We start from the raw sequence: 24946 nt of genomic DNA, 5'->3' as shown, positions 1-24946 counted from the left end.
GTGGCAGTAACATAGCACGAGTGGAGATCCCTCCACTTGCCTCCTAATTCCATCACCTCCTACTTCTGCCAAGGTCTTGCTCCATCTGTTAGTCCCCCCCCCCGCCTTGGCTCCTGCTGCTTAGTGCATAAACATGCTCAAAAGTCTCTTCCCATCTCAGACAAGAAAAACCCTTCTGGAAATGTGATATGTGTCTTGGGGTGAAAAAGAGTGAGAAAGAAAAAAGAAAAGAATGCTTTAGTTTGCAGTAAACTTCTCTCCCTGGTTATGGCGTCAATTCATCACAGCTCATTGACAATTAGATGACGGTTTATTTCTTCCTAACCTTGTGAAATGAGACCAATCTCTGGCACAGGTTTCATCCCAAAGGACTATGGCAAAGCATCCATATGTGTGGAGTCACATCCACAGGTGTGTGGCTGCTGCTTGGTTGTAACTGCCTGGAATGCCTAATGAGGATGAAGAAAGCCACATGCACTGGAGACAGCTTCTTAGGACTGGCAGTGTTTTAATAACAATTGTTTGTGTATCTGTGCCCACTTCAATAAAAACGACAACTGCTATTCTCCTTCTGAGGATGTATTACAGATTCCAGGAGAGATCGGAGGTACCACTAGAGGTCTTCTAATATTAATAAGGACTACCTACTTCCATCCTCACTACCACCAATGCAAATTAACACCCCACTGCCCAAGTGTGAAAGCCAGGGAGCCCCCACACCATGAGTTCATATTTGTTCTCAAGGTCATACACAAGGTGTGCTGGAGCCAAGATTCCAAACCATCTGTGTCTACCTCCAAAGCTTATGTTCCTTCCAGAACATTCATGACCTATCCTTTTTTGTGGAATTTTCCCTAGGCCCACACCAACCTCTTCCCCTATTCACCTTCAAAGCTAAGTTCAAATGATAACTTTTTGTAATGAAGCCTGGTTCACAGCAGAATTAGAAAAACAGGAAAGTGTAGTATTTGTAAAGCCAAATTATTTTCATGCAAAGAACTGTTTAAGAATATGTCTACCTCACGTTTTTGGTGTTAATATGATTGTTACGTTAAAGAACAAAATAGTGTGGCTGGCACAGTGGCTCACATCTGTAATCCCAGCACTTTGGGAGGCAGAGGCAGGAGGATCACTGGAGCCCAGGAGCTGGAGACCAGCCTGGACAACATAGTAAGATCTTAACCAAAAGAAAAAATAATAATAAAATGGTGAATGGTAGGTTTCTTTTTTTTGTTTGTTTTAGATGGAGTCTCGCTCTGTCACCCAGGCCAGAGTGGAGTGGCGTGATCTCAGCACTGCAACCTCCGCCTCCCAGTTCAAAAAGATTCTCCTGCCTCAGTTTTCTGAGCAGCTGGGACTACAGGCGCACGCCACCACGCCCCAGCTAATTGTGTGTGTGTGTGTGTGTGTGTGTGTGTGTGTGTGTGTGTAGTAGAGACGGGGTTTCGCCACATTAGCCAGGATGGTCTCGATCTCCTGACCTCATGATCCAACCGCCTCGGCCTCCCAAAGTGCTGGGATTACAGGCATGAGCCACCGCGCCTGGCCTGTTTTTTTTTTTAGAAAGTAAATACCCAGGACAGTATGTGGTATATAATAACTGCTCAAAACACCCAGCAAAGATTTGCCTGGTGCAGGCGAAGGCAGTTCGTCTGTGCTCTGCATGGCTGGGTCTAGACTAGCGTATCGGCACTGGTGTTCTTCCCTCCTGGCATTTAGGAAAACACCCTCAGTTAGAAAATAAGTGTGCCTTGGGATAGCTGAGTTTTGAGGATCCCTTCTGGGAGATGGGGCAGAGTGGCTTTGGTGGACAGGGTTCGGAACCCTGGGTCCAGTTGTCTGTCAGTGCCTGTCAACCCCAGAGGTCATTTATTCCAGGCTTGGAGCAAGCCATTGCGCATGGACCTCCAAAGTACCTCCTGACACTTGCTGCCAAGCAGTAACTGCAAGTGGGAGAAGAACACAATACAACTTAGTTTGGGGGTAAAATCGTGGTGTTATAGGCTGAATTGTATCTCCCCCAAATTCTCAAATTGAAGTTCTAACCTCTAGAACCTCAGAATGTGACTGTGTTTAGAGATAGAGCCTTCTGAAAGAAGTAATTAACAATGAAGTCAGTTGGGGATGGGCCCTACTCCAAAAGACTGGTGTCCTTTGAAAGAAAAGGAGATTCGAATATAGATATGCACAAAGGGAAGATCACGTGAAGACACAGGGAGAAAGTATCCATCTACAAGCCAGAGAGAGAGGTCTCGGAAGAAACCAGCGTTGGTGATACCTTAATAGCAGACTAAGCTTCAGAACCGTGAGAAAATAAGCTGCTGTTGTTTAGGACGCCCTGTCTGTGGTATTCGTATAGCAACTCTAGCAAACATTTAGGAAGCTGAAGGTTCTTCCCAAGAAGGTAACTGAGATGTCTCTATCATGGTGGGGTGACAGGAATTCTAAGACTCAGATAAAATGATTTTAATTGACGGGGCCAGGAAAGGTCAGGTCACTGGCAGAGCAATAGCCCTGGGAGAGGCACGGGGCAGAAGACAACCTGACCACAAACAGCTGGGCAAGGGGTGCCAGGCTGGTGACGGTCCGTCACTTGGTTCCCACCTTCACTGGGGAATGGGGAAACGCTTTTAAGACCTGCTTTAGGGTCTGGGTCCAGCCTGTGTGACAAGACCAATCCCATCAGTGCTCACACACATCAAGCAGCTCAGCCAGCCGTGGGCAGATCATCTAACTTACAATCAGGGGGATAGCTTCAATACAAGGGGGCAGCCAAGGTCAGGGCCTCAGGACTTAATCCAACCCTTTACTGAGGCAACAAAGCCAAAGCCATCTTTCCTATGAAACGAGGGGCAGGAGACCTGAGAAACCTCCGGAAGTAAAACTGACATCACACAGGAGCTAGCTGCCAAGACATGGAACCAGTGTTGCTGCTTTGGCTCCCCGCAGAGTGGGTGCATTAGACAGAAAATGCTTAGCGTGAACAGAAATAGGAGGGAATGGTGGCAGTGAGGGCGTCTTGTGTTCCCTCTGCCACAGTCATCTAGTTGGGAATTCTGTGTCTCGCTTCTTTTTTTAAAACATTCTGACAAGAGTTTTATAATCAAAAGAACACAAAAATCAAAGCCATTATCAAGAATTGTCTGACTTCATAAGCAGCTCCAACTTCTTATTCCCACCTGAATTGTGGTTGAGTGAGTTTGGACAGTTTTTCATGTGTGCAGGGCTTTGCTGCTGGAGCCCTGGGAGGTGGTATTTTTGCTCTGAGAAGTGGGTTCACTTTAGCCTGCTGCAATTCATATCTGCCTGGGAAGACATCCAGAATGATTCACAAATTGGTTATGGCAACAGGTAAAAAGAACAACTGTCGTGAAAAGGCAGCAGCAGCAACAGCCGCAGCAGCAGGGCAGAAAATATAAGTGTTCCTTGAAGGAAAGGTAACTAAAATATCTTTGCTAAATTTAAAAATCTATATGTGCACATGTGCATGCGTGTGTCTACACTCAGACACACATATATGCATAAAATAATTACACATATAATTCTATGTACATAAAAATAAAATAATTAATGTGAATGAGTTTGCACATTCACTGCCTCTATGGTCCATCAGCCAGTAGGAAGGAACCCGGGGGAAGTCCACGAAAGCCTGTGGCTATGAAGAATGCGGCGCCGCACTCCCGCAGCACCTGTCTGCTGGTGAAAATGCTCCAGTGTGGAGTTGTCCTGCCACCTTTCAAGAGGTGGATGAGGAAATCTTGTCCCCCAGACCAGGCTAAAGACTCCTTGGGAGCAAGGACTATGTCTCTGTCACTCCTTTGAGCTTCACTCTGTCTCATTCAAGATGGCACAAGGCTAAGTACTAAGGAACTAAGGCATGAAGTGTCAGCTAAGTACTGAGGTGTGCAGTGGCTCATTTGTAAAGGGTCACTTTCTGATCCATACTATGAAAGAGAAACAGAAATACATGAGAAAATGCTCTTTGGAAAGTGACCTTGTCATGAACCTGTGGCCCACTTTGTTCTTGTCTGGCCATTCTGTGACCAAAAGAGAGAAGAAAAAGTCTATCGTGAAACGCCCAATGATTCCATTTCCTTCCTATCCACTGCTACTTCCTCCTGACACTTGGCACGTCCCTCGAGCTCACGTAACAAACAACCTCCATCAAACATTCTTTCCCTCTTCTTACTGCCTTTGGCATCAGAAACTGCTTGTCTGTGCTCCGTCCAGGATCCATCTAACAAAGGCTGAAGCCCCGCACACCTGGGATTCACTCTCTGTAGCAAGAGGTCTGAATTCCTAGCTCTGAAGCTTCAAAGCAAAGGAGAGAAAGAGATAGGGAGGCAAAGGCCAAAGCCAACTTAAAAATAAAAACTTCCCATGAGAATGGAAAAGGAGCGTGGGAATGCTGGAGGTGGAGAAGGAATGCCATCCAGAGACTCAGAGAATGTAAAGACACATGTGTCCTTCCTTGCAAGAGTTCATCTTTGAGGTTTCCACGTGATATTCCAAACTGGGTCTTTCCAAGGAACTTTGAAATCTTGGCGAATGCTCCGTAATTCCTAGGATACATTGTGTGATCTGGTGGCCGATGAAGAGATGAAGAGTGAAACAAAATAGAGAAGAAAAATGAGCAGAATGCCCAACATGGAAGAGACCCCTTCCAAATGCACAAGGTCACAGCACCACGCAGGAAAGGGAAGGGCTCACCAGCTGCTAGGGGGTTCCGGGGGTGCTGGGAAATCACAGATCACGTTACCAAAGGGGAACTGCTAAATCTTATGACTTGTATTTAGGATCAGCATATGGTCCCCAAATAGTTTGCCCACTAAATTGCCTGAAGAATGTTTTTTAACAGAGGTTCTACTTGGCATTTCACAGGCAGGTCATTTCTTTATGACAAGAGCCTTTTTTTGGCCTATTGAACAACATTTAGTAGCACCCCCTAGAATCTGGACACTAAATGCCAAAGGCATATCCCAGTTATAGTGACAAACCGAAACAACTGTGAACATTTAAAAACACCCACTTAGCAAAGGATTCAGGGGATATGACCTCTTGTTGAGAATTACTTGCAAGTTTTCCATGAAATTACAGATCAAGCTGTCTTCGATGAAAAACTCTGATGAGGAAGAGTCAAGTGCTTTTCTCAATTGCAACATTTCAAGCCTAGGAGACTGGCTACTGTGTAGAGTGGGAAGTCCTGATGGAAGCTGCCTAATAGCTGGCTCAAATCGCAAGAATCCGTCCAACATGGTGGTCTATAGTCATCCTGCCTCTGCAGGGTTGGCCACGGCTCTGGGCTCCCACTTGCTGAACAGTGTTAAAGTTGGACACATTCTCACCAGTGTTTGGAAATCCCTTACCTATGACGGATATCACTCTCTGGGCTGCCACTTAGTGGCAAGAGGTGTTCTTCTGCCCCTTCCCTGCTAATAGGAAGAAAGACAACCATGGACTTTTTTTTTTTTTCCTTTTTTTTTTTTTTTTTGAGTCAGGGCCTCCTCTATCACCCAGGCTAGAGTACAGTGGTACCATCATGGCTTACTGCAGCCTCAAACTCCTTGGGCTCAAGGGATCCTTCTGCCTCAGCCTCCTGAATATCTGGGACTACAGGTGCACACCACCATGCCTGGCTTTTTTTTTTTTTTTTTTTTTTGGTAGAGATGGGGTTTCACTATGTTGCCTAGGCTGGTCTCAAACTTCTGGGCTCAAGCAATCCTCCAGCCTTGGCCTCCCAAAGTGCTAGGACTATAGGTGTGAGCCATTGCACCCAGCCTAACCACAGAAATTCGTAGTTCGAAAGGACTTTGGGAGATCACTTACATTTGGGAGCAGTGGTGCACAGAGGGTTAAGTGGTTTGCCAACAGTCACACAGTAAAAACAACCAAAAGAACTTATGTACATAAAGTGCTGTAGCACACAGTCAGTACTTGATAATTACTTCCCACTGGTATTATCATTCCATCATCCAGGAAGTTCAGCCATTGCTTTAAGTGGTATTTCTCTGGAAGGTAGAAACTCTACCTCCTCACATCAAGGACAAGGCCACATGGTTTCCTTCAGTGTCCCCCACAGGATGACCATGGAATGAAATCAAGATTCTTGTCCACAGGCCCAGCAGTGCTTGCTGCTCATGTTGTGGAAGTTCACTGCTTGACAGGCTGAATGCTCCCATTTTCCATGTGTAAAAACACCACTCGGTGTTTTTAAATGGAAATGGAAAGGAAGAAGGCTGCCTAGCTCACAAGCCTTCTAGCAAAACAGTCAGTCAAACCAAAGTTGGGCAGGGGGTAGGTAAGTAAATATTCTGTATTCTCACCTCAGACCAGAGATGGGCTTGAAACTGACTGTGACAATATGTCTACTCCAAAGAGGTCAAGGGGTGAGGGAAACTCATGTCCGGCATGCTCTCACATGGACACGGCAAACACAGAATGAAGACAGACGGTGGCTGAGACCACTCCACGTCCCTTGACCCCCAGGACAGATGCCTTCCTCTCCTGCTTCACTTCATCTCATCTGTCAAGTTACTACCCCCATCCCTTCTCCCCACAAGATCACTGAAGGCTAATCTAGAACTCTTACTTCTAAAGCATTAATTCACTGAACATTTTAAAAGTATCCTTAAGAACTAGTCCCTGCCCTGAAGGAGTCGATGATCCAGCAGGAGCAGAAAGGCACAGATGACTCATCTTCCACCTCTACACAATAAATGTCATGTGGAAAGTAGACTCATGATCCCCTAGGCATATTCCTTAGGACAACATATGTCCCCATAGGACAACAGTTTCAAGAGATACACCTGCCTAAAGAAAGGATGCCAGGGCCAAATGATTAATAATTCTGGAAAATGCTGGTACCACCCCCGCTCTGTAAAGACTGACAGTACAAATTAATGTACTCAAGGCATTAACATGTATTGCAGTGAAAAGCCTTATTAGTACCGATCAACTCAATCATTCTGAAGTATGTTTGACTACCTAAATTTATCAACATTTCATGGAGACAATATTCCATTGAATGCCATTTGCTGGATTCTAATTGGGGTGATTTGGAATAGGTGTTAAAGAAGGTGCTGCATTTTGACTGGGCCCAAAAGATGAGTAGAGTTTCATTAGTCCCAGATGGAGGCAGAATGTGCAATCTACTCATGCAACACACACCCACTGAGTACTTCCTAAAAGTGAGGCCAACCCTTGGCTCTGGGGGGCTGCTACCCTGGTTGCCACTGCAAGGCAGAGTGAAAGGCACTAGAGCACCAAGTTGAGAAAGGGCTTCCTATGTTTGGGGAATCGCAAGCGCATGGCTAGAGTAAAGCAGGTGTAAAAAGAGAAAGAATGAGGAGTAAGGCTGAAGCCAAACAGAAAAAGCATCTATTAGATCAGTTGTTTATCAGGCCACCTGTTACCTGTTAACAGCACTGGCCCAGACAGTGTTAATCATTTCTGTCTGCTGTGGCTAGTGAAGAAACCTTGAGCGAGATCTTCCCTTCTCTAGGCCCCAGTTTCTTTATCTATAAAATGACTGGATTCTCTAAGGCTACTTGCAGCATCTACATCTCAGTGCTCCGTGATTATAAGATATAAAAAAGCAGCACATACCAGCAGTAAAGGACAGGAAGATTCTGGGGACAGGAGAATAGCTATTGGTTTAGACATACATGAAAAAATCACCTTGAAGAAAAATGAGCAAAAGAAAAATGAAGCCTATTCCATCTTCAGCTCTCAGGCCCCAGACTCCCTCCACCTGACATCTTAGGATTCTGCTTCTCAAATGGGAAGAATAAACATGGCATAGTTTCCAACAGTCAATTGTGCTCAAAAATGTAAAGAAAGCAAATTTGACTCGTACTAAAATCAAGACATATTTTAGACTAGCATGCAATATTCTCAGTGTATTTTAGAGATTTAAAAATGAGGACTTAAAGATCTGGCTTGTATGGGCTTTTTGTCTTATGGCTGAGTCCCCTGGGTGCTCATTCACTGTCTCCCAGTGTGAGGAGTATACTTGGAGGGAAAGTTTCACTGGGCATCTCAGAGCGTTAGCCATTTAAATCTTGTAAAGACAGAGGCCTATTTATCCTGACTTAAGCTGTTCTAAAGAGACAGAAACTCACCATTGGACTGGTCTTCTCCATAGTTTTTATGGGATGGTGCATACAAGAACATCAGAGCAAAGACATACAGGTTCCACATCCCATAGATGCCCGTGAAAAAGGCACTGTTCACTTGGACTGTGACGCCGCCCCATTTCCAATGGCCTTCCGTTACCTGTGGAGAAAGGATGGTGATATTCAATTGAAACAGAGAAGAAACAGAAGAAACATAACACCAACAAAGGAACGAACCAACACAAAAACCAAGTCTCTTCTACATATGGGAAACGTGAAGGGCCACGTAAGGCTCCGTCTTTTAATCTGAATCATTTCGGTATAAATTAAGGTCAACTGAAGGTTCTGTAGCTAACTGTCAGGCAGAGTCGGTGGTCCTCACCTTGGCTACAGATTAGTATCACCTGGGGAGTGTCTCATCCTAAAAACAGCAATTCGTTGCTATCCCTAAGTTAAACAAACTGTGTCTGAGCCCATCACTTATTCACAATTATAATTCCTCCTCTGCTGTCTGTCTTCCCAGCTAGATGTCAATTCCCTGCAGGCAGAGACCAGTTCTCTTTGCTGCCATGTCTTTAGGGCCTGATGCACCATAGATTAATACAAATCCAGTGTCTACCACTCACTCTGCTTAATGTAAGACCAGATGAAGACTCCAAACTTCAGAACTTCAGTGTCCGTAAGTGTAAAATAAAAGCTTGCAGGTTATTGAAGATAATTAAGTAAAAGTATTTCTAGGAACAGCCTGGCATACAGTAAACACTCAGTAAATATTAGTTATTTCTATAACATCCCTTGAAGTAAGCCACTCACGAAGATAATTATGAAGCTTTCATATGCTTCGAAATTCTGCAAGAGATGTTTTGAAGCTACTTTTGTCTATGTTAATGATTTGGTCATTGTCTTAAGGGCTGCCTAAAGGTATATGGATTACACTAAGAACTGTCAACAGAGCTGCTGAGCTGAGTGACTAATTTGTGCCAGCTCTGAGACAAATGAAATGATTTTGACCACTTCTGCTTACTACAGGACACTTAAAATGGAAACAGAAGAAAGTATTGGATAAATGTTCCTTTGACAGCTGAAGGAGGCTGCGTTGTATAAACCTTCTCTAGGAATCACTTTTAAACTGTAAGATGGCAGGCTAGATTGAAATGTTAAGCACTTTAACAAGCAGGTGGATTTCATTGCCTGTTTATGATACAGTGGGTCTGTGTTCATTATCTTCTGTATAATCCATAACCCACTTGGGGCCCTAGGCCAAATTAAGGTCTAAGTATAGGTATTTTCTCCTGAAAGACCAGGAGTGTCAGTTAACCACATTAACCAATTATAGACTTTAGCAGTTTTAGTTTGGCCTTGGTGATACATAATCCTTCACTTTTTGTGACTCATAAACAAACCACCATTATGAACTCTTATTTATTTTGGAAAATAATGCATTTTATATAAAATGCCCAGAAGTGTTTTTTGGCAAAGATGGATTTCATAACCATTACTAATTTTAGGACAATGTACCAGCATTCAAGCTACTTAGGACTTCTTAGAAATGTCTCCAAATGTCGCCCTTCTTTAAGCGCAGAATATACTAACTTTATAAAAACTATATTACTTAGAGCATCTTATGATTTTTATTGCATATAATGGAAAGGAAAAGAAAGCATTAAGGTAGTTTCCAGAAATACATGTACCTGCTGTCATAACACAGAGAACTCTTCTGTATGTGATTAAGGAGCAGAGGGTAGGCTGTCCCCCATCCTAGCTGCAAGAGAGAATGTGGCAATATGGCAGCTCTCCTACTCTGTCAAGGCAGTGGACTCTTCAGCTCAGGGAAGGGCCAGTAAGAGACCCTATTCCTGCGACAGAAGTTGGAAATACTCAGTACTGACAATTTCAGTGACACTGATTCTTGCTAGGATTGACATGACTGACCCATCTAAGGAAACACCAACCCATGTGCCTCGTACACAGTGGCGCTCAATAGATGTATGTGGAATGAAGAGCGGTAAAGTACAGGCGTGTGTAGCGACTCCAGGACAAATACATGGAGGTAGAAAGTGGAGATGGAAACAACCACTCTTAAAAGTACTTGACTGAAAACTAAAGACAAAGTACTGCAGTCCACAACAAGTCATAATAATTGAATCTAAAGGTGAGAGGAGATGGCAATGTGTGACAAGTGTTATTCATTTAAAATATTGCTTTCTGTTATACTTATTTAAAAGAAGTGGTTAACACAAATATTAGCAAAGCTAAGATTCTTTTGTATTCATAACAAGGATAAGCGTATTTATTCAATGCTAATGATGTGCCAGATACAATACTAAACCTTTTACATGAAACGCATTATTTAGTCTTATTAATGACGCTGTGAGGTTGGTAGGTAATATTTCCATTCGACACATGGGTAAACTGTGGCACAGAAAGATGTAGTATCTTGCCCAAGATTGCTCAGCCAGAAAGCCATGGCTCTGACTCCAGAAGAAGGTATCCTTAACCATTATCCAACACAAGGGTAGGCATGTTATCTTAAACAGGGGTGGATCTCTTAGGTAGCACATGCTCTGAAGGTAGCACATGAGGTGACGGCTGTGTAAGGTCAAATTTCCTTTTGGAATTCACTTTATTGCCCGTGATGTACATTACAAATACAACATACACGCACAGGTTCGTATATGCAAATCTGTATAGTATGCACTATATATCCTGGACATAGTAACGTATGGTATAAATAAACTGGATATATAAACAAAATACAAACTTACAGTAGAACCACTGGAATGAGATGCCCATAGTATGAGAGGCACACACCAAGCCTGACAGGAAATATCAGACTCATGCTCCCATCTCATACTTGCTCTGGGACACGTGCACATTATTTAGAGTGGAGTTGCAGAATTACACACCCTACTGGATGTGCAATCTGTAAATGTGGTGTTTCTTGCTGTGGGCAAAGAGTTGGACTGCAGAAATAACGGTATAGATGGTGTGACTCTGCTCTTCGGTGGCTGGCTTGTTTTTCCCTCTCCTCTCCCAATTATTCATGCCTGAGACACCCTCAGCTCTGAGCACATTCCCACTACGATGTACCACAATGAGCAGTCTGAACAGAGCAGGCCTTGTAAATCCAAAATCTTACTAACGCCAAGGTGGAGGTAATAGTCTCCCCCTTTTATCTTTGAGAGAAAAATCAGGTAGCCCCAGTCCCCCTCCACCAAAAAGCCCCCACAAAAAATCCCCAAATCTCACCCTCTGCATAAGTCTTATTTCTAAAAGTCCCTGTTTTTCCTGATTTTACATTTGAACAATTTACTTTTGTGTGAAACCACCCAATTATACCCCTGGAGCCAAGTGAAGGTCAAATCCCTTTACACCCAGTAGTCTTGACAACCAACATTCCACTTAACAACAAGATTCCAAATCCCAGACACAGGCTGTCTTACCGGAAACGTTTCCTCTGTAAGTAACAGAATGAAGTGATCACACACACACAAAAGAGCTGGGGACAGGCTCTCTGGGAGTTTGCTGCATGTGGCTTGACCTGAATGTCAGGCACCTGGGGGTCCCCTTAATGAAGGTCGGTGACCTTCTCCCCTGCACTGCACTTCTGTTCCCTACTGCCGCCACCTCTAAATGGAACGCCTCTTTCTTTTCCAGAGGGAAGGGGCTGAAATGCCAGACTGCGATGTACCATCTCTTGGTTGCTATGACTGAGGCCATTAAAATGGCAGGCATTAAAAGACTGCACCTCAGTACCCAGCTACAAAGCCTCAAGGTCACTGCATTCCACAGCTTCCCGTCGCCTTTCATTCCTGGCCTCAGAGCTTCAATATCCTGGCGAGATCCCCTCGCATTATATTTCATGAGGCTTAAATGCAAGCTCTCCCACAGCAATCCCGAGAGTATAATGGGGGTTTTAATACATTCCTTTTACCTAAGGCTGGGATCCATTTCAAAAAGTTACCCAATAGGTTTCCTTTCAGGTGAGCTCATTGCTCTGACATTCCAAAATGACATTAAAAAATAAATCCTCTGATGACTATATTAATACAGTACCTGGGACACTGAGAGTTATGCCGGAAAACGTCTTAGATGTCTATAAATAAATCTTAGAAAAGAAACCCAGCAGGAGGAATGTGAGGAGCTAATGGAATTCAAAAGGCCTCATTGCCACCCCCTTAGAGTTGAAATCCACTCCGGGCCGACTGTCGCAGCAGATATAAAAAGCCAGCCACAGGCTGAAGCGGTATTAGAAAATACTGAGGCAATAGAATATTAATCTTTTTCTCCAAAGAAAAGCCACAAACTACGGTCCTTGGAAGATGGCTTCCTTTGCTGTAAGAAGTACACTAATTAAACATGTACAAGGTTAAATCCTGGCAACATGCAGCTGCTTCAGAGATCAGTCCTTCTTGACTTCAGGTGGAAGGCACTCCCTGCAGAGGCAAGACATACATGAGGCAGTGTGGGGAGAATGACGTCAGCTTCCCAAACTGGCACAAGGACCTGTGTGTGGCCTTAGGACCAAAAGCGTCCTTCTTTCTGCCTTCCTGAAAACATATCTTGAAATTGCCTTTTATGCCTCAACCCATTTTCCTTGAGATTCTGTTTCTCCAAGGAAGTGCTCTGTGGCCTCTCAGCCTTGCAGAGCTGGCTGTGTCAAGTGCCACTGTGCACTACTGAGGGACTGGAGGAACTGAAAAGCATTTTGGTCACAGAAGGGCATAGCCAGGGGAGAAGTCAGGCCTCAGTCACTCTTGTTTGAATATGGATGTTTGAGCCTTAGCTGGTAGAATAAAGAACTCTTTCAGAGTTTGAAATAGTTTTACTGCAAGTGGAGTGGAAAGCGAAGTTTCCAAGGTTTTATAAACAAACAACCTGATACAAACACAGCAGTGTTATAGGTCAAAGCAGATGTGGTGAACAGAACTTACAAAGACATATATGTATATCAGTTTTATTTTTCCCATGTTCATTTCAACCTCAGCAGAGCTAACAACACCAACACTCCCCAGTGGCAGAGCCAACAACAGGGCTCTAGAGGCTCCAAACTCGGGGTCCCCTTGGGTGTTCTTGGATAGAATTCAAGGGGTCCATAAACTAGAATAGAAAAGATTATATCTTTATTTTCACTAGTCTCCAGCTGAAAGATAATGTTTACTTCAATTATGGATGTAGAAAAATCCCTATAGTGTTAGTACTACTGTGATTTTCCCAATAGAAATCATATTTTCACATCAATTACAGTTGTAGATATAAATCTGTAATATACCTGTAGCATCTGTTTCACTGTGAATATATATTACTTATAATATATAGAGATGATTCCCCTTGAAATTCAAAGTATTTCACTTTACTTATTTGAAAACGTTCTAAGAGGAGACTTGTAGCCTTCTTCAGGTTGCTAAAGGGGTCCATATACAAACATGGTCAGGAGTCCCTGTACTAGGGAAAATTCCCAGCAGAACGGAGCAAGTCATGTCCTAAGACACTATCTGCACCGCTGAAATCCTCCATTTTGGCTAAATGCCAAAGCACTGGCAAAAGAGTCAGAAGGACTGGGTTCTGATCTCTAACTTATTGCATGTCCTTTGGCAAGAAAGACATTCAACCTTCTTGCTATTCATAAGAACGCAGCTATTCATGCTTACAATGTGCCAGGTGCTCTAACTACATTTGGGTGCCACAATGATGGTTCAGTCAACAACAGACCACATGTATGATGGTGGTCCTGTAAGATTATAATACCATATTTTTACTGTATTTTTCTATGTTTAGATATGTTTGAAATATACAAATACTTACCATTGTGTTACAATTGCCTACAGTAGTACAGGTTTGTAACCTAGGAGCAATAGGTTACATCATATGGCCTAGCTATGTAGTAAGCTATACCATCCAGGTTTGTGTAGGTACACGCTGTGATGTTCCCTTAGTGAGGAACTCACATAATGACGCATTTCTCAGAATGCATCCCTCTTTGTAAATATTACTTCCTGTAATCATTACAGCAACCTTCTGTGGGTCTATTGTAATATTTATTTTGCAGATAAGAAAATTAAACCTTAGAACTGTTAAGTAATCCATCCACAGTCCTATCCAGCTAGAAAACAACATAAATGAAAACTTTCTCCAAAGCTATTAGGTATCATATTCTAGCAAGCTAGGATAACAATTCCTGCCCTACTTACCTCGTAGGATTTTTGTGACGCTCAAATGAATAATAGATACATTAGATTTAAACAGTACTTCCCACCCTTCAAAACAAGTTATGAATATTTTTAAATTATTGTTATTGAGATTTTCAAGTATAGCAAAATTTCGAGTGTTGGAAATAACCAGTGAAAAGACAAGATGCTATCAAAGAGACTTTTGAATTACATTTCATATTTAAGTGGCAATATAATTATTACAAGGAATAGCTAATGGACTGTGTAAGGATCTATGTTAATGCTAGGTAAAAACAGAATCAAATGTATGCTTGTTAGTGTTGTGCTACAGGGCTTGATAAGTTTTTCTCATAAGTAAATAAAATATGTGCCCTTCAATCTGGCTGTAGGCTTTTATTTAGAAACTTTTATCTCCTACAAGGTTTTATGGAAAGAGAAAATTTAGTCCATTTGGCCAGGTGATATCAAGACTCAGAAAAATATGGCTTGACCAGCTGTCCAGAATTATGGCCTCTCTGCTCCTTTCCTCATGGCTCTATCGAATTTCTGTGCAGGGTAGAGGGACCTCTGCAGAGACATTCTCACCTTGACGTCTCAGGGTCCACTTACCTGACTAACGATGAAGAAGATGACAGTCATGGCAGCGCAGGCCAAGGTGATAAGCATGAGGAACTTGAACCTAAAAATTAGCCCCTATTAGAAAAGAAAGAGTAGTTGAATACTCCATCAGCTACCAATCCTTTTCTCACTATGTAAATCTATAAAAAGCTTAATTTTAAAGAAATCTGTAAAACCAAATCCCCAAGAATGACAGTAAAATGGTTTCCCGTGGTAATATTTCTTCTGCAGAGGTAAGTGTGGCTGAACATTTCTTGGGCCAAGTGTTTCTTATGTTCTTATCACTCATAAAGCCTTGATACGAGAGCCTGGGAAATTATATTCACAACACGTCGTGAGGCTGCTAATTTCCCCGCTAAGCTGGTTATGCTTCTCTGCAAGGGTTCAAAGTTACCAAATCCAAGTTTTCTGTGGTTGTAATAAAATTCTGCTCCAGTGAACAAAAAGAAATGTGCATATTAATCAACATGAAGTGGATTTGGTTGAATTTTCTCATGTCACTCCAGCTCTGGAGACAGGCAAGCCTTAGAAAGTGCCTGTGGTTTCCTAAGAGCGGGATTTAAGAGAACCTGCGTTTCAAGGAGGGAGGCCTATTATTCAGGGGCTCTTCTGTGCAGATCTACTGCATATGAAACTCTGAGGTTCTGTAGTGTCTGCTTCTCTTTTCATACAGGAATCAGGGTTGTTTCTCCAAGGACAGCCGCTGAGGCACGAACCCAAGGGGTCCCTGATAAATCAAGGATGTGTTGCTTGCATTGGGGATTTGAGGATGTTAAGTGTTTCTCTTGAATGAGGAACATAATCTATAAACAGAGATTACTGAACTCTGTCTGAGCATCTGCTGGATATTTTAGGGGAATGTGGCCTGTCAAGAGTCTGGAAATCAGATCACCTGGGCTAAATCCTGCTTAATTACAGGACAGGGTTGATTCTAGGACGGAACTTTGACTAAAGCCTCATCCCAAACAAATCCCAATTCTGCCATAGTCCAATCTCCCAGCTAGTATGTAACCTACATTCCATCACCAAGCTGAAGAACTGGCTGAGCAAGTTTACTCATTACTGAAAATGGAAACACATTTGTACCACAGAAAACACCAAGATTTAGGCCAGCCAGATGCTTCTCAGAGTAAGATTCAGCCTCTAATTTTGCCCAGAGATCCTACATGAGAATCTCTCAATGTGTATTTCCAAGTAAAGGCTTGCTGTCTCTGGGGTGTGTGTGTTTGCACATCAAGCGGAAAGATCAAGCAAGCACCAGTTCCAGAACGAGCCAAGAAATCTGCCCACCTCATAGTGTAGCCGCCGGACTCTGCTCATGGCTGGCAGGCTGGACTGCTTCCCACTGATGTTCCGAAACACCTGAAACACCATGAAGCATAGAAACAGGAAGTAGAGGCAGAGGCAGATTCCAGCCACAATGATGAAGGCCATCTGGTGGTGTCCGGTAAAGGAAGCAACGGGCTAGCCACGGCCAAGCTGAGCGGGTCCAGGCCCTTCTCCCCAGGTCTGTTGGCAATAGTTGTTTTGTCTCCAGATACGTAGAAAATTTTCAAGGGGATAAAATATTAAAACCTGACATTCTAATGCCAGTGATAGGTTTCTTGACACACTAGTACCACAGAGGGAGGTGTTCAATATTGCTTTCTAAACCAAGTAAGAAAAGAAATGGCGCCTTGCTTGTTAGAAATGAAGAATCTAGGCCCTACCCTAGACCTAATGAATCAGAATCTACCTTTTACCCAGGTCCCCAGGAGATCCGTTTACACAATAAATTTGAAAAGCACTAATAAATAAAGCCTATATTGGTCACTATGGATCAGATGAAAAACCACATTAAAATCACCAGAAGAGTTCAAATGTAGATTCCCCAGGTCCCTCCCTAGATATATGGAATCAGATTCTCCAGGGCTAGGACATCAAGTATGACTATGTTTGGAAACCACTGGGCCAGTCCTTGGAGTTTTATAAGAATGAGATTGAGATGCTGTGGCATAATTGGAGAGGAGATACGTGGGGGGTCAGTGCAGAGGACCTGGGCATGGGCTTGAAGGTCTTAAAGTGAAACCAGGGATGAAGGACTACTTGCAATCTTCTGTCACCACGGAAAATCTTGTCCAACAGAATGGGGATTGAAGGACACATGGCACAGGTGGGAGTTTGGGGTGCTGCCAGTATACTTGAGACCCACTAGGGAGGCTGACCTGCCATTAGAGCCAGTCTGAGAACCACCGAGGCTTAGGATGGTGTGAGCTGCCTTGGAAGGCAGATGACCTGATTCCAACCCCTTTCTGCTATAACTCTACCCAAATTCCTTTTTTTTTTTTTTTTTTTGAGACAGAGTTTTGCTTTTGTTGCCCAGGCTGGAGTGCAATGGCACAATCTTGGCTCACCGCAACCTCCTCCTCCTGGGTTCAAGCGATTCTCCTGCCTCAGCCTCCCGAGTAGCTGGGATTACAGGGATGAGCCACCACACCTGGCCCTAATTGTCTATTTTTAAAAGCATTTAATAAGTATGAACTTGGCACGCATAGTTCATTAAATAATGTAATATCTAACGCAGTTTATCCTTCTTTCCTATAATGAACGGCATCCTGGAATGAAGGGAATATAGTTATTTTCTGCAGGACTTGAAATTTTACTCACTCCATCATATATATAAAGTTAAAAAACTTGAACTAGATTTAACGTTATAAACATTCTTCTTGTTGTGCAGCTAACATTTGGTGGGGTAAATGTTAGAGGAAGGGTAGAGCTTCTCTCTCATCTTTGAGGTAATGATGCTACTGATTTAGTTTGTTCACAATGTTCTTGTGACACTAAGAAATCAATATAAACATCATGGCAAGACATGAGCCATCAAGGAAGAATACAACCCAAGCCTTTCCCTCCACTCCAGGCAGAGTCTTTTTCTCCCAAGAGCATTTCACATACTATTCCGGAAGATAAAATATTTAAATCCAGCATCCTAAAAGGGATAAGCTAAGACTGTCACTTCTGCTTCACGAAGATGACTTAGAGTTTATGCCAACCAACCAGAAGCCTCGGCGACTCCTCCGGAACTAATCACCTTAGCCTTATCTCAACTTGGTCTCAGGAATGAATAGCAGCAGTGTGATTTGCCAACACACCAAGGTCGCTGTAAGAAGTCTCACACATAGGCAGTGTCAGAAACAGGCTCTTCCACAGGGGCCCAGAGATGAACCTCCATGGCTCCAGGGAAAAGCTAGTCATGCTTCAGTCTGCAGTAAACTGTATAACAGATAAGTCAGACAGGCTGCGGTAAGCCCAGCAACTCGGATCCCTCTGCTGTGAGGATGGGCTGCGACCTTCTCATTTCGCCTGCTCTCACCCAGGCTTGAAAGCAAGCAGTAATTCTTCTTCTTATTAGCCTTAATTGTGCTGTTATGATTGGCCTGAGAATCAAAGCCCTGGCTGAGTACATATGGGGTGCATCAGCAGAGCCTTAGAAAATGATCTTGGGGACTGGGTGGCCAGGGGAAGAAATAAAGCCCTGAGCCCATCAAGGAAGGATACGGCCAGCTCTGTTCCAATGTCTGTAGTCCAGATACTGTAGAAAGGATTCGTGAGTTGTACCCCTCTACAAAGAAAATGAGATGGAAAGGCAAGACACAATTAATACAAAGACAAACGGGAACTTTCCTTTTCACATATTCTTAGCCTTTCAGCTGCAGGGGTGAGGGCTGTATTTAGGCTAAAAAACATTACAGAGATCCTAAAGAGAAATGAAGCTTGTAGAATACATCAGCCCAAACATTTTTCAACTGTAAACATCTGTGCCTTTGATTTGATCCCAGACCTTGGCTGAGGATGTGACCACGTCCAGTGCTTCCATACCAGAGGTTGCCGACCAGCATTCTCCTTTTCAAACACTCCTCCTAAAGTGACAGGAGTGGCCGTGATGATGCACAGTTTGGCTCAGTGTCCCACAAACACTTGCTCACCTCTCACACATGTCAAATATGAAGAGGCAGAAGGAGCCGACGGCAATGGGTCCAACTTGCTTCCAGTACCCTGCAATGTGGTTCCGCTCGTGCTGATCCTGAGGAAAACCAAATTGAGAAGGGAGATGGAGGGGAGAGGAAGGCCACGCAAGTCCATGGGGGAGTCAGCATTCGAAGGACACTTGCTGGCCACCTACTGTGTATCAAGCACCATGCTAGACTCTGGGTATGAGAACCGCTTCTTCAGGAGCGCACCTCTGTGGGGGAGTCTGGCACAGACGCAGAACATGACAAAGCCCAGCCATAAGGGCTCTGAGAGGAATAAGAACAGGATGCCATGGGAACACAAGGAAAGGCCTCGGCTCCCAGGCAGGGGACATTTTGTGGTCCACAAAATAACTCCTTCTGAATTAAATGTCTACGTGACTTGTAACTTGTGTTTATAAAAGTGACTGATCCTCAGAAGACAAAGACATTAAAGCATTTAAATATGTAAAGTGTGCCTCTTTCGGTGAGGAAAATAGGCATATTTTCTCCCCATCCTTATTAAAACCAGGAATGAGTCCCCTTGATAAACAAAGACACCAAGAGAAAGAGAAGGAAGGAATGTAGAATGAGAAAAAAGGGAAAGCAAAGACGATCTTGGCCTCCAGGCGGGGCCCCGGGTGGGTCAGTCCACACCAGCTCCCTGTGGACAATCCTCGGCTGGCTTCCTGGTGCTGGACCAAGTTCCATCCACTCCCCCGCCCTGCTGCCGAGGCCTCATTCTCAGCGCATCTCTGCTGGAGGACGCCTTACGGAGAAAGACCCCTTAATGTAGACAGTTTAGCAGTAGGAAGAAGCCTCTCTCTCTGCTCTCACACTGCTCTCCTGGAAGGGCAGCAGGACTTCAGAGGTCTGGTTTTCATGATTGAGCCATAATGGAATTTAAAAACAGTCCACTCTGCTATGAAGCCCATGTGCCTGACATGAAGACCAAGTTCCAGCTGGCATATCATCTTAGCCACAATGTGATGATGGCACCATTCTTATTTTTAACCATGGTACCTTCAATCCCTCTTGAAATATGATTTGGTGTCTGTGCAAACTGAGGAGACTGGGAAGGTCTGTATTTCAGAGTAATAGAGGTTACTAGGCCACCTGGACACACTGCCAGCTGGAAAGAGCCAGGCCCACATTCTCTGGTGGTTAACCTGTATTCCTGGGGACAGGACAAGCAGGGCAGAAGCCAGCAGACAAGAAACTCAAGCTCAAGGGCAAGAAATAATACTAATCATTAGAATGTGTGTGTTTATCTTGAGTTACTCACATTCTGTCATTTAACTCTCACAAAACCCCCATGCATTAGGTCTTTACATCCCATTTTATAGATGAGGGACCTGAGAATCAGAGTGATAATGTCATTTGCCTAAAGCCACTCAGCTGGTCAGCAGGTGGTGAAGCAGGAATGTGAACCAGAGGGTCTGCCTCCAGAGTTCCCACTTCTAACTACTCGTTTATTCTGTCTCACCCACTGCTGACTAGAGGCACAGGGGGGCAGGTGTCAGCTTGGCAGCCTGCACAGAGCAGCTGGTACAGACGTCTGTCCCTCCCGGCGGCTCTTACCATCATGTGCTCGCCACAGAAGATGATCCAGAAGGACAGAAGCATCGCATAGAAGATGCCCTGTCGGATGTCACCAAACAGCAGCATCCAGGTCCAGTCAAACCCGATGGAAAACCATTCCACTGGGATATTGATAAAGGTCATGGAAATCCCAAGAGCAAAGATGACTCTGGTGGTGAGAAGATATCAGGACAGCCACTTTATTCATCTGGAAGGCAGATTTTTAAACGATTCCCAGAATTCAGTTTTGAGACATGAGATGTTACTTATTGGGTCTGAAGCCGTATGGTCAATTTCTTCTGCACAGAGATGCAAAACGTCCTATGTAGTTGGCACTGCTGCAGAATGAGGGTGTGCTATACCAACCTTTCTATGGAAGTGAACCTGACCTCCTTAATGCCCCACACTTTACTTTGGTACCACCGCAGATGACGAGCTTCCTATAATGTTTGTGTCCCCTTGCCTTCTCACCCAGGCCTCAGTGAGTATAATTGTCCTCTTTCACCTGTTCAGGTTATCATTCATCTGATCGTTAAGAACACTCGTTATTACTGTGATATCCTCAGCAACTATGAATTATATAAGCATATTTGTTTCAATAATACATGACTCCAAACACATTTGAAATGTAAATTCTCTTGACTGCTTGTTGAGCTTTTATTTTACTCTTCCCCGTCACACTAAGAACTGCCAATTCTCTACTAAAATATAATTCTTATGTCACTGATTTATTCATACTTTTTTGCGTCTCCTTGAAACACATGTGTTAATTAAGCACAGATCACGTTCCAGGCATTGTGTTCGCACTATCGAATCCTAAGTGAACAGGACCCGTTTTTTCACTCACGTACCAGGCATTGTGTTCGCACTATCGAATCCTAAGTGATCAGGACCCGTTTTTTCACTCACGGGAGATACAGTTAGTAGAGGAACCAGATAAAGAGACAACTGAATAAACAAGGATCGGGAACATCATAGAGTTTTAAAGCATAGAAGGCTGCTACCAGGACTTCCGACTGACACAGACAGGAATGGAGCTGACTGGTGAGTCCAGGTGAGGGAAGTGGAAAGGGTGTTTGGAGGAGAGGGCAGAGCCTGGATGGAGGCATAGAGGCCTGGAAGAACCTGCTGCATTTGGGGATCTGCACGTGGCACATCAGGAAATGACAGGCCATGAGACCAGAGAAACAAAGAGGGCTGTGCTCATGAAGAAACTTGCATACCCCACTAGAGAACTGAAATTTATCTTGAAGAGACTTTTTATCGGAATCCAATAAAAAGTTTAAACAATGGAGTGACATGATTCATTCAAAAAATATTTATTCAACTCCTATGTGTCAGTCACTATTCTAAGATGCTGGGAATATAACTGTGAACAAGAAAAGCAAGGATTGTGCTCTTGTGATGCTTGCACAGAGATGCAGTGAGAGAGGGAGTACAAGAAAAAGATAATAAATAAATGAAGAATGAGCATTATGAAAAAAAAGCTAGGCAAGAGAGTGGAGAGCAATGGGGATGTGATTTTACATAAGGTGGACAGATGAAGAGATCAGCAGGTGTGAAGGCCCTGGGACATGGGTTTGAGCACAATAAAGGGGGCTGGTGGGTGGTGGAGAGGACAAGTGACAAGATCAGAGGTGGAAGGCGCCCAGTCATCAAGGAGCTTATAGGTCAGGGCAAAGGAGATGAAAAGCCAGTGGAGAGCTTTGAGCAGAGGAGTGACAGGATCTGATTAACACTTGAAAGGGGGCACTCCTGGCTATCCTGTGAATAGGCTGCAGGGAGGCACGTGGTGGAAGCAAGGAGAGGGGTTGTGAGGCTGTTCCCACTGATCCAGGTGAGAAGCGATGGTGGGTTAGTTAGATTAGGGTGGCAGCAGTGGAAATGGTGAGATTTCCCGGTGAGGTGGATGAGAAGTGTGAAAAACAAAGACATACGGGATGACTCACTGCTACATTTCCAGTCTGAACAACTGAAAGGATGGAGTTGCCATTTACTGAAATGGGGACCCTGGGAGGGAATAGGTTGGAAATGGGACACAATCAAGTGTTGTCCTTGGTACATGTGACATTTTCAATGCAAATGAAGACATTAAGTAAAGAGCTGGAATATTTGGGTCCAGAGTTGGGAGAGGCTGAGGCTAAAGACATAGATTAAGAGTCATCAGGGAATAGATGATTTTTCAGACCACAAAGGTAGGTGAGATCACCACCCCCTCCAAGGGAAAGCGCAGCTAATAAAGAGAAGAGGTCCAAAGCAGGTGCCCCAGTCCCAAAGTCTAAGAGTCTGGAAAGACGGAAGGAGACAGGAAAGGAACCTAAATGCTGGTCAGCAAAGAAGAATGACCAACAGAAGGGCAGAGGAGACTCTGGGAAGAAAAACTGATCAATTATGTCAGATGCTGGGATGAATAAAAAAAAAAAGTGAGGACTAAAAAATGACCTTTGGATTTGGACTACGAAGGTTGTTGGTGATCCTGTGAAAAGCAGTTTTAGTAGAGTGGTGGAGATGAATCCAGGCTGGAAAGGACTCAAGAGAGAACAGGGGAGAAGACATATGCACAAGGTTTTTGCGAAGCATTGCTGTAAAGAGGAGCAGAAAAGGGTATGTGACTTCAGGGAGAAGTGGGAAATGGGAGAATTTTGTCTAAGAATGGGAGCTGGCAGGGCATGTTTGTATATGAATAGAAAGAATCCAGCAGAAAGGGAGAAGACAATGATGTGGAGAGAAAGCAGGTACCTCTGCGGGAGCGCTGTCTTTCTGTAAGTGAGAGGAGCTGGGCTTAGGGCAGTTTCTTCACTACAACACAGACAAGTATCTGATTCAGACCACGGAATATCCCGAAGAGCAAAGACAGGTTAAAGAGCCAGAAAGGTCAGTTGGGTGTGGTGGCTCACACCCGTAATCCCAGCACTTTGGGAAGCTGAAGGGGCCAAATCATTTGAGCTCAGGAGTTCGAGATCAGCCTGGGCAACATAGGGAAACCCTGTCTCTACAAACAATACAAAAAACTAGCTGGGAAGCATACACCTGTGGCTGGGAAGCATCCACCTGTGGTTCTAGCTACTGGGAGGCTGCGGTGGGATGACCACTGGAGCCTGGAAAGTCAAGGCTGCAGCAAGCTGAGATCCCAGCACTGCACTCCAGCCTGGACAACAGAGTGAGCCTTGTCTCCAAAAAATAAATTAATTAATTAAAAAGAGCCAGAAAGGTGAGAGAGGTAGAACCCCGAGGATTTACTTAATAACAACTTGCACACGAAACTGCAGGAGAAAAAGGAGTCCAGGATGACTCCTGGTCAAATCACTGGCCTCAGTCACATGCTGGCTGCTTGAACTGGACACCAACAAAAGCAAGAGCTTGGCAGATCATGAGAAGCCAGTATTCCTGAAGAGCACTCCAAAACCAGCTCTTACTTTTCCAGAAGCACTGGGGGGCGGGACATCATGGTGATCCTCCTCCAGTACCACACCATAATGATGAAGATGCTGGGCGTAAGGAAGGTCTTCATGGCAAACCACACCTTGGTGAAGCCTCCATTTTGGTGGATCCCCTAGGCAGAGACCAGCGATAATTTTGAAGGTGAATATTATCTCAGCATTTCCTTCTACTAGCAAATGCTTTTGTGGGAGAGGTAAGTGGAGAGAGACCTTGTCTGTGAAATGTTCACGATCAAGGGCTTTCACATTCGTAGCATGCACTGCCCTCATACACCCTTGGCCTCTCCTCAGAGAGAATAGAAATACATATTAAAAGAGCCCTGTGCTATGGACCTGAGACCAGAGAAATAAAGAGGGCATCCCGTTCACAGTAGTGGCTTTCATGCTCTGGGGTCTGAAAGAAGAATATGGGGCTTTGGGGCAGGGTCACTATTTCCGAGACTTTGAATTATCTTACCTTGGACTCATCCCACTGATATTAAAATGCTAATACCTAAAGGTACACTTTAGAGGTACGGATTAATAGGGCAAGTATGGATTAACAGGGCATACAGGGTGCATGATATCTACCCAGCTACCACCCCCACAGTGTACCCCCCAAAAAAGCCACATTTGAGGTAGAACCAGAAATTTCAGGTAAAAAGCAGAGATATCCTCTATCTCTTACCACCTCTCTTGGCCGTTTAATCCTCATTCGACCCTCGTATCTTACTAATCTGGTCTACTAAGGCTGCAAGAGCTTTTTCCCTATGCTAAGATTACGATTAAGTACGTGATCAATTTTTTTTGAAAGCTTTTCATTAGAAAGTTGCAGATATCCTAGATGGTCAATATGTTGAGATTGGTAAGTGTTAAGGTAAATCTATTCTATAAAATGCTAACCAATATTGGAAAGTATATTTATATTACATTCACCAATTTATATTATATATACCATTAAATAAAGAAAGCAAAGAAAAAAGTCAGTTCAATAGGATCCTACTTTTTGTAAGGGAATTACTATGTATAAAAAAAAGCCTGGAAGGAGATATATC

General features: G+C 43.8%; 1 protein-coding gene across 2 annotated transcripts in view; it reads right to left on the bottom strand.

Moving 5' to 3' along the window:
* Positions 1 to 24946, bottom strand: part of WLS (Wnt ligand secretion mediator) — a 129718-nt gene that overhangs the window by 29979 nt on the left and 74793 nt on the right. For both annotated transcript variants that reach the window (XM_032155640.2, XM_032155639.2), the window contains exons 5-11: positions 23889 to 24025; positions 20473 to 20641; positions 18868 to 18965; positions 18440 to 18503; positions 16193 to 16336; positions 14894 to 14977; positions 8121 to 8274 (exon numbers count right to left, since the gene is read on the bottom strand). In XM_032155640.2, the coding sequence (XP_032011531.1) occupies positions 8121 to 8274; positions 14894 to 14977; positions 16193 to 16336; positions 18440 to 18503; positions 18868 to 18965; positions 20473 to 20641; positions 23889 to 24025 (850 nt within the window). The remainder of the gene's footprint in view (positions 1 to 8120; positions 8275 to 14893; positions 14978 to 16192; positions 16337 to 18439; positions 18504 to 18867; positions 18966 to 20472; positions 20642 to 23888; positions 24026 to 24946) is intronic.

The sequence above is a fragment of the Hylobates moloch genome, unplaced genomic scaffold (assembly GCF_009828535.3).
Source record: "Hylobates moloch isolate HMO894 unplaced genomic scaffold, HMol_V3 SCAFFOLD_5, whole genome shotgun sequence".
NCBI classification, from domain to species: domain Eukaryota; kingdom Metazoa; phylum Chordata; class Mammalia; order Primates; family Hylobatidae; genus Hylobates; species Hylobates moloch.
This window is presented reverse-complemented; position numbering and strand designations above follow the sequence as displayed.